Consider the following 14,806-nt stretch of genomic DNA (forward strand, 5'->3'; position numbering starts at 1 on the left):
GTTAGCCTAACGCAGTACACGTAGCAAGGTATATATATATATATATATATATATATTATACACACACACACAAACAAAGAAAAACAAGTAGATATAATAGAAGAAAAAAAAAGAAAACTAGTGTTTGTTTTTTTTTAATAAAGAATAAAAAATAAAAAAAGATCAATATAGATGAAGTAGAATTAAAATAGAATAGAAAGTGTTACAGTTAGAGGGTCAAATAAAGGTAATAATAATAATATATAATATTACATAATATGTACTATTAAAACTATTAATACTAATGCTACTACTATAATAGCAATAAAGACAAATAAAAGGAATAAAAAATTAATCCACTGGCACAAGACAAATATGCATGATATGCATGAGCAGATCTTTTGACCACAGCACATTGCCAAGTAACCAAGTCATCACAGTCTTGCTGACTTACACAGGGCTTTGCCAGTGTTGCTAAATTTCAGTCAGTTAGCCACCTTGTTTGCACTGCTAAAAATACAAATAGGCTAGCAAACCATCCCGTCAGCAAACCAAATAATCCCTACTGCAAAATTGTTTCGTACGTTTCCTCGTATGCCACAAGAGGGCAGAAAAGACCCGCACAAGATCCGTACTACATACTATGGGTGCTTCTCAAACGGAAGGCTGCATCCTACCGAGGCTGCGTCCTTCCTAGCTCAGTGCTTCAGAGTCTTGTAGGCTAGAGTCCTCCTCGGCATTAAACGCTAGAATGAGACAGGCTAATAAGTGTGCGTGGCTACGTCACATATGTTCCCGCCGTCACCGCCACGGCACGAAAATACTAATAAAACTTAGTTTTGGAAAAATACTTTGCATTACAAATCATTACATTATTTGGCTTTCTATTAATGCAATACAATGAATCACAGCCGTCTAGTCTCCCGGTGGCTTACATTATTGGCAGTTTAGCGTTTAGTGAGTAATTTACACCAAAACAAAAAATAACATCTATGCTTTCATGTCTGAAAACATTATTTTTGTCTTACATTTCATCATAAATTCAGACAAGCTCGGTACCTAATCGTTTTTCGTCAGTTTGTTTTCATGAAATGGAATGGGTACAACGGATTGTGGGTGATTGAAAGTCGCGGAGGATACATCCCATGCATCCTTCAAATTCAGCTGAATGAAGGAAGCGAAACGAAGGATGCCTTCCAAGGATCCTTGCGATTGAGATGGCCTTCAGCGACGTTTGATGGTGTGGCAGCCGAGATATGCAGCCTTCGGAGGATGCAGACTTCCATTTGAGAAACACCCATTGTCCTTCTAAGCTGAACTCCTAAAGGTACAATTTTTGCACATTTTTTTGTGTAGCAGCATTGACACTGGCTGTAATTGTTCAGTGTGATCAGATTAAAGTATATATTTTTAGTGCTATCACGATTAATTAGTCAGCTAATCGTATCCACCCTAGGACTGTAGTGTCATACCATTTGAACTGTGGTAACAAATCCACTAGATGTCGCTCTAGTTTTATAATTCAGTAAGACCAACACAGTTGATGAATGACTTATTTTGGACTATGTTGCTTTATCCAAAAGTATGTTGCTGTCAAAATTTATGTAATTTATGTTGCTTTATCATTATTTCGGATCACACATTGCCATCTAAATGATCAAAATACAACATTTAATCTTACTAATGTGTGACTGAGTATAAAGTATAGGGGAAACATCTCGGTTATGTATGTAACCTTGGTTCCCTGAATAGGGGAACGAGATGCTGCGATGACGTCATCGCTTTGGGAACACCTTCGGTGTGACGAATGTCTGAAGCCCTTATACCATCACGCCAATTCATTGGCCAAATAGCGCTTAGCACCGCCCCCAATGCGCATGTAGGTGAGCTATATCAGCGTGCTGCGCGCTATTTCATCAGATTTACACTGATTTACGAAGGAAGTGCTATCAAAGTACGGAATGGCCCAGCATCGCAGCATCTCGTTCCCCTATTCAGGGAACCAAGATTACATATACGTAACCGAGATGTTCCCTCTCATAGGCTCACTTCGATGCTGCGATGACGTCATCGCTTTGGGAACGCCATAACTCCTGACGTACCTTAGATAGCTGGAAGACCAAGGAAAGCGTCTGCTCAAGCGGATAAGACCCGGGAGCCAGGAGCCATCCCTACGTCCAGACTATAAAACTTGATGAATGTGCTAGGAGATGACCATCCTGCCGCAGCACAAACATCTTCCAACGAAGACCCTTTAAAGAAGGCCTGAGAAGAAGCCACTGCTCTTGTAGAATGAGCACGCACCCCTAGAGGCGAAGTCAAGCCACGCGCCTCATAGGCCAAAGAAATAGCCTCCACTATCCAGTGTGACATCCGCTGTTTAGTGACAGCAGAACCTCTGTTCTTACCACCAAAACACACGAACAACTGATCAGATCTACGCCACTGAGCCGTGCGGTCAACGTAGGTCCTAAGTGCCCTAACCGGACAGAGATTCAGGGCAACTGACCCCTTCTCGGCTGGGGAAAAAGCCTCCAAAACCACTTGCTGAAAGCGAAACGGAGTTGAAGCGACCTTAGGAACATAATCAGGCCTAGGTCGCAAAAATACTTTTACCAGTCCTGGTGCAAAGTCCATACACGAAGGACTAATGGAGAGAGCCTGCAAGTCCCCTACCCTCTTGAGGGAGGATAAAGCCACCAAAAGAACGGTCTTAATGGTCAGTAACTTCTCTGACACCGACTCCATCGGTTCAAAGGGATGGCCTGTCAGGCCCTCCAACACAATCGATAAGTCCCAAGAAGGAACTCGGGCTGGGCGGAAAGGCCTAAGCCGTCTCGATCCCTGCATAAAATGTGAGACTAGGGGGTGACAACCAACCGAAACACCCTCTACGAGTGCATGCCCTGCTGATATGGCTGCCACGTACACTTTAAGAGTGGCGGGGGTAACCCCTTCAGAGAAACGACTCTGAAGAAACTCCAGTACTGAACCAATGAGGCAGTGGACTGGATCCAAAATGCGCTGTCTACACCAAGAGGCAAAACGTCTCCACTTGAAAGCATATAAGCGTCTCGTGGAGGGAGCCCTAGAATTCATAATAGTGTCGGTAATCTCAGCCGAGAGACCAGAACACATTAGCGTACTCCGCTCAAGGGCCACGCCCATAACCTCCATAATTCCGGTCGAGGATGCCAAATCATGCCCCGAGCTTGTGTCAACAGATCGTGTCTGAGGGGAACCTCCCATGGAGGGCCCGCTAGCAGACTGACCAGGTCTGAGAACCACGACTGAGTGGGTGGGGTAAGAACTGTTTGAGAGCCAGGAGAACCGCAAGCATCTCCGTAGTGACCGTCTTGCGGCGACACAATGTCCCCATCTGGACTCCCTCCTGTCTCATCCACGGGCTTAAAGCACGAAAGCCCTTGCGTGTCACTGTAATTCTGTGAAGAGGATGACAGGGATGTGAAATGTTCTGGCTCTTGGTCCACCACTGAAATGGTCGCATGTGGAGCAGGCCCAACTGAACTACAGGGGACGCTGCCGCCATCAGACCCAACAGCCTGAGACACAGGCCTACATGTACTCGGCGCCCTGTCCACTTGCTGAAAGCGAAACAGAGTCGAAGCGACCTTAGTAACATAATCAGGCCTAGGTCGCAAAAAGACTTTAACCAGCCCTGGGGCAAAGTCCATATACAAAGGACTGATGGAGAGAGCCTGCAGATCCCCTACTCTCTTAAGGGAGGATAAAGCCACCAAAAGAACCGTCTTGAGGGTCAAGAGCTTCTCTGACACAGACTCCATCGGTTCAAAAGGATGGCCTGTCAGGCCCTCCAACACAACTGATAAGTCCCAAGAAGGAACTCGAGCTGGGCGGAAAGGCCTAAGCCGTCTCGAACCCTGCATAAAACGTGACACCAGGGTGTGACGACCAACCGAAGCACCTCCTACGAGTGCATGTCCTGCCGATATGGCCCTAGGCTCCTCAGATGATCGAGTACCAGATCTCAATGTATCCGTGCCTGATCCTGAGATTGAGCTAATATTAGCCAATCATCCAGGTAGTTCAAAATTCGGACGCCCTGGAGCCGCAACGGGGCCAGAGCTGCGTCCATACATTTTGTAAACGTTCGAGGAGCCAAAGCTAGTCCGAACGGAAGAACACAGTATTGGTATGCTTTGCCCTCGAAAGCAAACCTGAGGAACTTCCTGTGCCTCCTGACGATCTGGATGTGAAAGTATGCATCCTTTAGATCGATGGTCACAAACCAATCTCCGGATTGGACCTGAGACAGAATGGACTTCACTGTTAACATCTTGAACTTGCTCACTCTGAGCACAAGATTTAGACGACGTAAGTCCAAAATCGGACGTAAACCACCATCTTTCTTGGGCACAACAAAATACCGGCTGTAGAAGCCTGACTCCATCTGAGTGGGGAGTATCTCCTCTATAGCCCCTTTCTCTAGGAGTGACACGATTTTCTGACTTAAAATCGAGGCCTCCCCAGGACGTACCATCATAGGAAGAACCCCACTGAAAGGAGGTGGCCCTTTCCGAAACTGGATGGTGTAACCGTGTCGAACGATGCGTAGTACCCATCGTGAAACATCGGGCAGGTGTCTCCACGCGGCCCAATAGTCTGCCAGGGGTTTTAGACATTCTACGGTTGGAACGTTCACCTGATTCTCCCGTATAGGGTCCCGGAGCACCTGAGTGGAGGAAAAAATATAATGGGAAGATGTCCGATTGTCCTGTCGGGCCTGCCTACCACCCCAAAAGTGGGAGCTTTGGAGGCCGTCATAAACGGGCCATGCTCGCATGACCCTTGGGCTTTCTCTCGAACTCTGAAGGCTGGAACGCGCAGAGTATCCGAGGAGGTGCTCGTCGTAAGGACTCGATCTAAAACTGCCCGAGGCGCAATATGCGGCGGGACCGTCAAGATCGGAGTCTGGAGGCCACAGCGAGAGAGTCGAATACGCTTGTGCGGTTCGTACACTCTCTCTAAAGGAGGGCCTGGCCTCCGAAGACGAGCAGAGGAATCAGGAACTGCTATTAGGAGCCTGAGAATGAGAGGCCTTGGCCGTCGAACTCAGGTCTAACCGCTTGCATTGCCGTGGGTGAGCAGGTGGGCGAGACCTAGGACCCCAGTCCTTACGAGGGGGTAACTTAGGCGATGGCTCATGCCGCTGGGCCTCGCGAGGGTGCTGCAAAGAGGACGAGCGTGAACGAGCCGCAGGTGGCTGACGCTCTACTTCCCTAGCCCTGCGCAGGATGAGCTGGCGAAACGTGGCAGACTGCTGTTTCGCTGCTCGAAAGTTCTCCACGACCGTAGTGACCGAATCTCCGAACAGACCGTCACTCGAAATGGGGGTGTCCAAAAGAAAAGTCCTGTCCTTCTCCTTAATGTCAGTGAGAGTGAGCCAAAGATGGCGCTCAGCTGACACTAAACCTGCCATGGACCTGCCCACTGCCCGAGCCATGTGCTTGGTAGCCCTAAGCGCCAAGTCAGTAGCTCGTCTGAGCTCTTTAACGGCCTCTGGGGTCAGGCCCTCTCCCTCATCCAGCTCCTTGAGCACATCTGCCTGATAAGACTGGAGTACACCCATAGAATGGAGTGTAGCCGCGGCCTGCCCCGCGGCCATGTAAGATTTTCCCATTCAAGCGGAAGTAACCCTACACGGCTTGGACGGCAGCAGAGGGCGTGACTTCCAAGACGGAGCGGAATTTGGAGCAAGATGTGCCGCGAGAGTTTCTTCTACGGCCGGCATCGCCGCATAGCTGTGATCCGCCATTTTAGAAACCGTGGCGAAATCAGCGGCAGCGGGATTAGTGATGCGCGCCGAAAAAGGTTGTTTCCAAGACCTCGAAACCTCGTGGTGGAGGTCTTGGAAGAAGGGGAGAGGCCTACGGGGCTGAGACGGAGTGCGGCTAGACAAAAATCGATCGTCCAGTTTCGACTGGATCTGATTTTGCGCTGGCTCGCTATCCCACTCTAACCCCAGCTTATCCACAGCGTGCGTTACAACGTCTAATAGTTCGCTGTAAGAAGGGGAGGTGCGTTTCTCCTGTCCACTTGGAGGGAGAGAACTGCACACTTCACCCAATAAATCCTCCGAATCGGAGGCCACTGTGGACAGCACGTCTTCGTCATACGGCATACACCCGAAAGACATCGCATCGCGAGCTTCCGGGGTAGGCCGCAAATTACGACAATCAGAAAGGCCGCTTGAGCGTGTTGTAGGCCCAAACATTGCACGCACCTGTCATGAGTGTCTCCTCCTGCGATAAACCTGTCACACGGCTCGATGCATCTCCTGTAGCTCATCGTGTCTGCTGAAGAGGAGTAAACTGCTCTTTCGAAGGAATTAGCTAAGAACACGACAAAAAGAACGCTTTCCTACGGGCGACAGATGATTCGCTTCCTGAAGGAAATGAAATCTGATTAAATAGCGCGCAGCACGCTGATATAGCTCACCTACGTGCGCATTGGGGCCGGTGCTAAGTGCTATTTGGCCAGTGTATTGGCCTGATGGTATAAGGGCTTCAGACATTCGTCACATCGAAGGTGTTCCCAAAGCGATGACGTCATCGCAGCATCTGAGTGAGCCTATGAGAGGGAACTACGACTAGTTGTTTCAATTTACTCCTGTGAAAACTTCTGATTTGACCTTATACCCCAGGTCAATATGAAGTTATACTACATACAGTTAGTTACGACATATAAAGAAAAATTAAACAAAAAATTTAAATGAAAAATAAATATATAAATAAATAATGAACAATATATTAAAGTTTTGGTAAAAAAAAATAAAAATATGACAACTTGCACCAACATATGAAAAGTATTCTTCGCTGAGAACATAGTTCAACCTTTCAGTTGAAATCTGAAGAAATAATAATAATAATAATAATAAATTGAAAATTAAGTCAAATCTGAATCTGACAGTTGATATTTGTCAGAATGTATGTCAGTGTGGTTTTATTTACCTTAGTTCAATTGTTCACACAACAGCTAAAAAGATGATGTTATAGATTTTGTATAGATTTTTGTATAGATAAATTCACAAAAAAATTATTAACTAGGTTTTTGAAACCAACGTACAAAAAAGTGACAGCTTGACCCGGTCTCCTTTATATATTACATTCTGGTATCTAATTATACTTTTAATAATTTGCTATGGTGAAATTGTATCGCTGTAGCTCTTTAAACTTTCTTCAACCTTCCACTTGTGCCTTGTAAACGTATAGCTACGGGATATCCTCTACCATAATTCAACAAAAACTGACAGCCTCCACAGAGGCCCTCTGGCCCCCTCTAAAGACACTGGACATAGTCTGGGAGAGAAAGTGAAAGAAGTCTTGTGATGGTTGGGCGGGTCAAGCTTATTTCTGGCTTGTTGTTTTGAAGGCCTACGGGAGGAGTGGGGGTAAAAATAAAAAAAAAAACGAGTTAAAGATGGCGGAAATCGAAGGAGATGAGACTGCTCGGCCCGCTCCTCCGTCACTGCTACCCGCAGCAGCGCCCCGCTTTAACGGGTCGGGGATGGACGGTTCTGGAAGCCAGACCCCGACCATGGTGACCTCGGGTCCGCGCGTGGTTCGGATCGTAAAGTCGGAATCGGGATATGGATTCAACGTCCGCGGTCAAGGGAGTGAAGGCGGCCAGCTGCGGAGCATTAACGGGGAGCTGTACGCTCCTCTCCAGCATGTCAGCGCCGTGCTACCCGGTGGTGCGGCGGACCGGGCCGGTATAGGGAAAGGAGACAGAATACTAGAGGTGTAAGTCTTTTATTTCCCACTTTATTTCTCATTTCAGCCTAGAAATCAGCACTGCTCTGCTGTCAGTCTGTTTGACAGTTACCCAGGCGCACTGTTGGCTTGACGTTATTTTTACACGTTAGCATAAGGATCTGTGGACTTGTTTAAGCTTTCGTGCTCGTGCACATCCCTGCTAATACAATAAACAGATCATTATTATGTAAGACGTGAGCAGATAACGCGCAGTGGGAAGTTCTCAAACGGTAAACGTTTGTTGTGCAACAGGGTCATTGGTTTGGTGTGTTAAATAATTCGCGCGTGGTTCCATTGACGCTTATGTGTCATAAATCCAGAAGAATCTCGCGCCCGGTGACTTGTTGATACATGACAGTAGCATGATCACATGCTGTCATATTGATCTCTTATCACTGATGCAGCTGATAAATATAGGTCCTGACACGTTAGCATCTTAAATTGTACTTGCTGTGAGTGTCAGTAATATCCTGGCCTTGGAAGTGCATATGATTGATCATTTTAAAAAGAAGGCAGTCTATAAAAGTAGTGGTTAGCTCGTATGTGTTTTAATGGCTAATACTTGTATATGGAGCGCTGGCTGGCCGATATAATGCACACATAATAGCAAATAAGATTACATAAAATTGATACATTTAAAGAAACACACATTTTACATGATATTTAGAGATAAATATCCCAATATGTGGCAGCTTTGAGATGTCCATTTTGCTGCTTAATATAGCGTCCCTTGTGTACGTTTGAACAAGCTTAAAAATGAATACACAATTGCTGATTTCTGATATTTTTAGTGAATGTTGTGTAAAAATGTTTTTTATTATACACTACCGTAAAAGTTTCGGGCCAGTAGGACTTTTTAATGTTTTTGAAAAGTCTCATGCTTGCAAGGCTGCTTTTATTAGATAAAAAATACAATAAAAAAAAACAATGTGAGACATTATTACAATTTATTTGAAAATGTTTGACATTATAATTTGTTTCTGTGATGGCAAAGCCAAATGTTCAGCAGCCATTACACTTCAATGCCACATCATTCAGAGATCATTCAAATAATAATTTCAAGAAACATTTATTTTTCTTCTTCTTTTGGAAACCGTTCAATTTTGTTTCAGGATTCTTTGATGAGTAGTTGTTGAAAGTTCAAAAGAACATATTTTATTGGAGAAAAAAATCTTATGTAACATTATAAATGTCTTTACTGTCACTTTTGATGAGTTTAATGTGTCCTTGCTAAAATAAAACTATTGCTTTAAAAAAAAAATCTTATTGACACTAAACTTTTGAACAGTAATGTATATATGCATACAATCCAGATGCCATAATTAAGGTGTATTAATTAGAGCCCGACCGATATATCGCTTTGCCGATATTATCGGCCGATATGAGCCTGTCGCCGATATATCGGTATCGGCTAATATGCCGCCGATATGAACATTTTTTTTACAGAACATATAATGCAGATAAAATGCTTGAAATTGTGTAATTACTTAGTTTGTCCAGCAGAGCGCGCTCCATTGTTTGCTACTGGTGACCTGGATGAAACGCTTTAAAGCTTAAGTCAATGGAAAACCATTGAAACTTTGAACGGCCATATCTCTGTAACGACGCGGCGAATCCACACCAAATTCGGGGGATCTCTTCAGCTAGGAACCCTCTCGAACGCGAATCGAGTGTATGCCTCGAGGCCCTCTTTCGAATGAGACCACCCCCGCCTGGATAGCCCCCGGGGTTTGGGAGTTACAGGTGGTTAAATTCGCCGGTCCGGCGCCAACCGATCTAGCGATCCCGGGGGGCTACCGACGCGCGGAGGGTGGCGATGGTACTATGGTCAAATAAATATTCAAACCACGTGTGTTACAGCTAACACCCCGTTACTTTGTGCATCGCACTCATCGCAAGTTTATTGTTAAATTGTTAAATGCCCTTACATATCTCTGTCACCATTATAAGTGTTTGATCACCACATTTGAGTGATCATTGCAAAAAATGTGTTTATGTATATATATTCTGTTTATGTATATACTGTATTCTATATATAGTACCAGTCAAATGTTTGGACACACGAATGGGAAAGTGTCCAAACTTTTGACTGGTACTGTACTATAATATACACAAAGAATATCGGCCGATATATCGGTATCTGCCTTTTTTACTCCCTAATATCGGTATCGGTATCGGCCCCAAAAAAAACATATCGGTCGGGCTCTAGTATTAATCCATATCAGTATTATATTGGCTGCCAAGCATTCTAGTTTTTGGCATGTCATGTGAACAACAAATAATATTTGCTCAAACTTCACCTGAGAATATTTGAAAATATATCCCTTGACAAGGCTGTCAGTAAATTTTGACATTAGACAGAATGACTGATCTTTTTAATCAGCCAGGGCGAATAATATTAATTAATAAAATTAATTTCACAATATCAGCTGATTAAATGGTCATTGAGCAATTGAGCGACTGTGTGAACATTGAGAACAGTGATAAGAAAGTATCTTCCTTCAGTGAATATTTTGCAGACGCTCTGCATTAAGTATTAACTCATAAGCTGCATTATGCATGTATAGAGCCACGTTGCTGGCCATAATTAGTCATTTGGAGGTGTGACCGGTAACGTGATCGGCATTATAAAAATCAGACGTATTGGGGTCACTGTTTTATCTTATGGGAAAATCAGAAGTTGAATAAGGCTTCCCAAGGGCCACAGAATGTGGTGTAGTTCTTCATAATGCCAGTCCCAGGCAGGACACACAAATGCTGGTGGTGTGCTGTTTTCAGTTCACTCAAACCACTTTCCCCGGACAGTCTTTATCACCTGAACTCGATGTGCAGTGTGGTCATCTAATTTGTGTGTGTATTAGGCCTAGATAAACTCGTGGCATGTAAACAAAGAAACCATTCATGCACTGCACACTAGTGTCAGACGACTACAATTATTATTTTTGTATAACAAATGATGTTACACTACTTTATTGCTCAATGTTCTCTTTAAAAATTAACTTTTATTCACAATGACCAAGATCTGAATCAGTGTTGCTAATTTTATACCACGCTGACATATTGCATTCATTGAAAATGTCATGAAAACATTTACCCCTCCTTGAAAGGAAGGAAATGCAAAGGGTTATTAGGGACATGAAGGTTCTTATTTAGCCTCGGTCAAGTTTACTTTAACAAGTTAATTTAAACAACATTTCACTTTTACACCTAATATGAACATATACTTTACAGTTTGCCTCCAATAATTAAGCGGAAATTCTTGAGGAACGTCTTTAGGAACGTTGAATGTTTCATTTAGTAGGGTTTTAAGGGAAAAAATAGTAGTTTCAAACAAACCAGCTTTGAAAATACAGATTTTTTTGAGATTGTGTTTGTTATTGTGTTAATCAATGTGAATGTTTTCTATTATATCTTATATGTTAAAGGGATGCCCACCCAAAAATGAAACTTTTCTCATCATTTACTCCCCCTCATGTCATTCCAAAACTGTATGACTTTCAAACAGTTTCAGGTTCCCATTGACTTCCACAGTATTTTTTTTTCATACAGTGAAAGTCAACTGAAACCTGAAACTCTTTGGTTACCAACATCCTTCAAAATATATGGAAGCCCGTTTCCACCACTGAATAAAAAATAAAAAAGGTAATTGCAACTTTTTGAGACGGATATGTTCTCAGAATTGCGAGTTTATATCTCACAATTTTGAGAAAAAAAGTCAGAATTGTGAGATATAAACTCGCAATTCTGAGAACATATCCGTCTCCCCACCCCCCTCAAAATTGGACTTTAACTCACAATTGCGAGTTTATATCACGCAATTCTGACTTTATAACTTGCAATTGCGTGTTAAAAAGTGAGAATTGCGAGTTTTTATCTCGCAACTGTGAGTTTATATCACACAATTCTGACTTTATAACTTGCAATTTTGTGTTATAAAGTCAGAATTGCAAGAGAAAAAAGTCAGAATTGCGAGATGTAAACTCACAATTGCGAGAAAAAAAGTCAGAATTGTGAGATAAAAAGTCGCAATAACCTTTTTTTATTATATGACCCCTTTAAATTCGAATGCAACGTTTTTGCATTCGAATGTGGATTTTTTTTTTGAATTCGATGAATATTCGAAATTCAAATTTTTTTTGACAGCCCTAGCGGAAATGGGCTTCCATAAAAATACCTTCTTTTCTGTTCCATGGAAGAAAAAAGTTATGAGGCAGAGTAAATTATGACAATTTCATTTTTGATGGACAATCCCTTTAAATGTTGCTTCTAGACCATTTTAAAATATCTACTGGTCATTTGGGATAATGTTTGGGAACTGGTGCTTTCAAGATCTTATTTATTTATTTATGTAATGTTTTAATATGATCTTTTATTCTTTTTGGAAATATTGCTAATATGTAAAAGGTTTCATCAGCCCAGGGCTGGTTTCCTGAGGAACTCTTCTTTGAGGAAGAAGGAGTGGGTTCACAAACCTTGGCTGAGTTTATTCATGAGTGTTGAGCTGTTTGTCCGTTTACAGTCTTTTGTGAGAGCGCCTGTCCTCGGTTCAATAATATAAACATGAATATGTTGACGAAGGAAAAGAAAATCAATTTGGTATGTTTATAATATATCAAGTTTTCATTTTCAACTTTTTTTTTTTTTTTTAACAGTTAGCAGTACTTCCAGTCTGAAATGAGGAAGTTTTGACTATCAGGGAATCGCTGCAGTCACTAGCTGGTCACGTGAATGTCATGTTACACAGTTTGTTCCTGTTGCAAACTCATTATTCAGCATGTTCAAGTCTTCCAGCATGTGTTTTTATATTGAATTGGATTAAAGTATGAAACGTTGACATATTGGGTATGGATGATTGGTTCTCTTAGGTTCAGAGAACCCATAATGTTTTGACTGAATACAAGTATCATATTTTTCGGTTTTATGTTTCTGTTTGTAAAAAGAAGGACTATTGACCATTACTAGAAGTGCTGTCTTTATACTGTGGATTGATTTAGATTAAATAAATCATTCCAGTAGAGCCTTGCATTTTTTATTTCCCTCGCCCTTTTAATATAATCAATCAAATTACTAATGAATTTGGTTCATGGTAGTGTAGAAGGCTGGTCTGTCAGCTCTGTCTGCCCCCATTGTATCCCGTCATGAAATATACGGTCTCCCGCCATCTGTCACCTGGTTTATAAATTAGTGATGGTGGTAATAAGTGATGGGCAGGTGGTATGTGCTATCTCTGTCATTGTTGCTGGGCTCATGTGCACATGCAATAATAATTCATAACTAAATGGAGATCCCAATGACCCTCAACCTTTATGACCTGAAAAACCTCTGTAAACCAGCTGCACAAAATTCATAACTAGAGGCTTTTTAAAAAGTTCATCGGCAGTTCCCTACATGAAATGTAAACCTTTGCTTAGTAGACTACTCTGTGTTTCATTTCCTCAAATTGTATAGTGGCTTATTCTACCAGTTTAAAGACGGTAACCTTTGTTTTAATGACAAAGAAACAATGTTTGGATTGTTTTATTATTGAAGATCTCATTGCTTGATGCAGATGTCCAATTAAAACTATATGTTAAAGGGCTTATTTGCATGCAAATCACAGTTAAACATTTAAAATTAAAAACATTTTTGCCCAGTGTCATCGAACGCCTGTGAGCTTTGGCATATCTAGACGTACACTGCCATTCAAAATTTAGCAAGACATTTACTGTACATTGCTACAAAAAAAATCTATTTAAAATAAATTCTGTTCTTTAAAATATATTCAAATAGAAAATATTTAAATATTTTATATTGTAATATTTCACAATTTGACTGTATTTTTTTATCAAATAAATGCAGCCTTGGTGAGCTCAAGAGACTTCTTTAAAAAGCATTTAAAAAATCTTACTGACACCAAACTCATCTTAATATTTCACCCCTGTAACATGACACACTTTTTTGCGTCTCTCCTGCAGTAACCGGGTGAGCGTGGAGGGGGCGACGCATAAGCAGGTGGTGGATCTGATCAGGGCTGGAGAGAGGGAGCTGGTGTTGACCGTGCTCTCCGTGCCGGCACAGGAAGTGGACGGACTTGACGGCGGTGAGGAAAGCTCAGTGCAGCCCAATTGCGACTACAGCGACAAGCAGGCCGTCCCCATTTCAGTCCCCACATACAAACATGTGGAACAGCACTCAGAGAAGTTTGTGGTGAGTTGTGCAGAAAGAAAGAAAGCATTTGACTTTTTGGCTGTTGTTTAGTGCTAATAACCTTTGTCATCTTGCTCCTCCTGTCTTAGGTGTATAACGTGTACATGTCGGGCAGACAGCTGTGCTTGAAGCGTTACCGGGAGTTCGCAATACTTCATCAGAACCTGAAGAGAGAGTTTTCCAACTACAATTTCCCAAAGCTGCCAGGGAAATGGCCCTTCTATAAAATAAAAAATAAAAATAAATATATATATATATATATATATAATTTATTTAATTTTTTTCCTATTTTATTTTATTTACCAAAAATGTTTTTAATCGTTTTAGTTTAAGTTAACAACACTGGGTAAATACAAAAATGTTAATGGTTATAAAATAGTCGTCATTGTGTAATTTTTGGGGGGGTAAAATGTGACCTTGGTCTCTTAACTCTTTTTTTTTTTTTTTTTTTTAACAAAACAAAAATTATAAAAAAAAGGTATTGGTACCTGTCATACAAAAGGGACATGTCGGGCAGACAGCTGTGCTTGAAGCGTTACCGGGAGTTTGCAATACTTCATCAGAACCTGAAGAGAGAGTTTTCCAACTACAATTTCCCAAAGCTGCCAGGGAAATGGCCCTTCTCTCTGTCCGAACCACAGCTGGATGCTCGCAGGAGGGGGTTGGAGGAATACCTGGAGAGAGGTGAGACAGAGGACAGAGAGAGGAGGAAATAAAGTGTGTCAAATTAACCTCAGGCCTTCATTTCTTATGTATTATTTTTTTATTACAATAACGAAAAAATGCAAGTGTTGAAAAAAAAATGCAGGTCTTGTTTGTAATGTGTCCTGGTTTCATCTATTTTC

At 42.2% G+C, this 14,806-nt stretch overlaps 1 protein-coding gene across 2 annotated transcripts in view; it reads left to right on the forward strand.

The window, feature by feature from the left end:
• The first annotated feature begins 7,317 nt into the window (after positions 1 to 7,317).
• The window catches only part of LOC107678803 (sorting nexin-27-like), a 15,802-nt gene continuing 8,313 nt past the window's right edge, over positions 7,318 to 14,806 (forward strand). Inside the window, exons 1-4 of one of the 2 annotated variants that reach the window (XM_016474211.1) lie at positions 7,318 to 7,763; positions 13,730 to 13,961; positions 14,051 to 14,061; positions 14,464 to 14,645. In XM_016474211.1, the coding sequence (XP_016329697.1) occupies positions 7,441 to 7,763; positions 13,730 to 13,961; positions 14,051 to 14,061; positions 14,464 to 14,645 (748 nt within the window). In that variant the 5' untranslated portion in view covers positions 7,318 to 7,440. Of the gene's footprint in view, positions 7,764 to 13,729; positions 13,962 to 14,050; positions 14,173 to 14,463; positions 14,646 to 14,806 lie in introns of both variants that reach the window. The other variant, XM_016474210.1, reaches the window with a different exon arrangement.

This window comes from Sinocyclocheilus anshuiensis, unplaced genomic scaffold (assembly GCF_001515605.1).
Source record: "Sinocyclocheilus anshuiensis isolate Anshui unplaced genomic scaffold, SAMN03320099.WGS_v1.1 scaffold1960, whole genome shotgun sequence".
NCBI lineage: Eukaryota > Metazoa > Chordata > Actinopteri > Cypriniformes > Cyprinidae > Sinocyclocheilus > Sinocyclocheilus anshuiensis.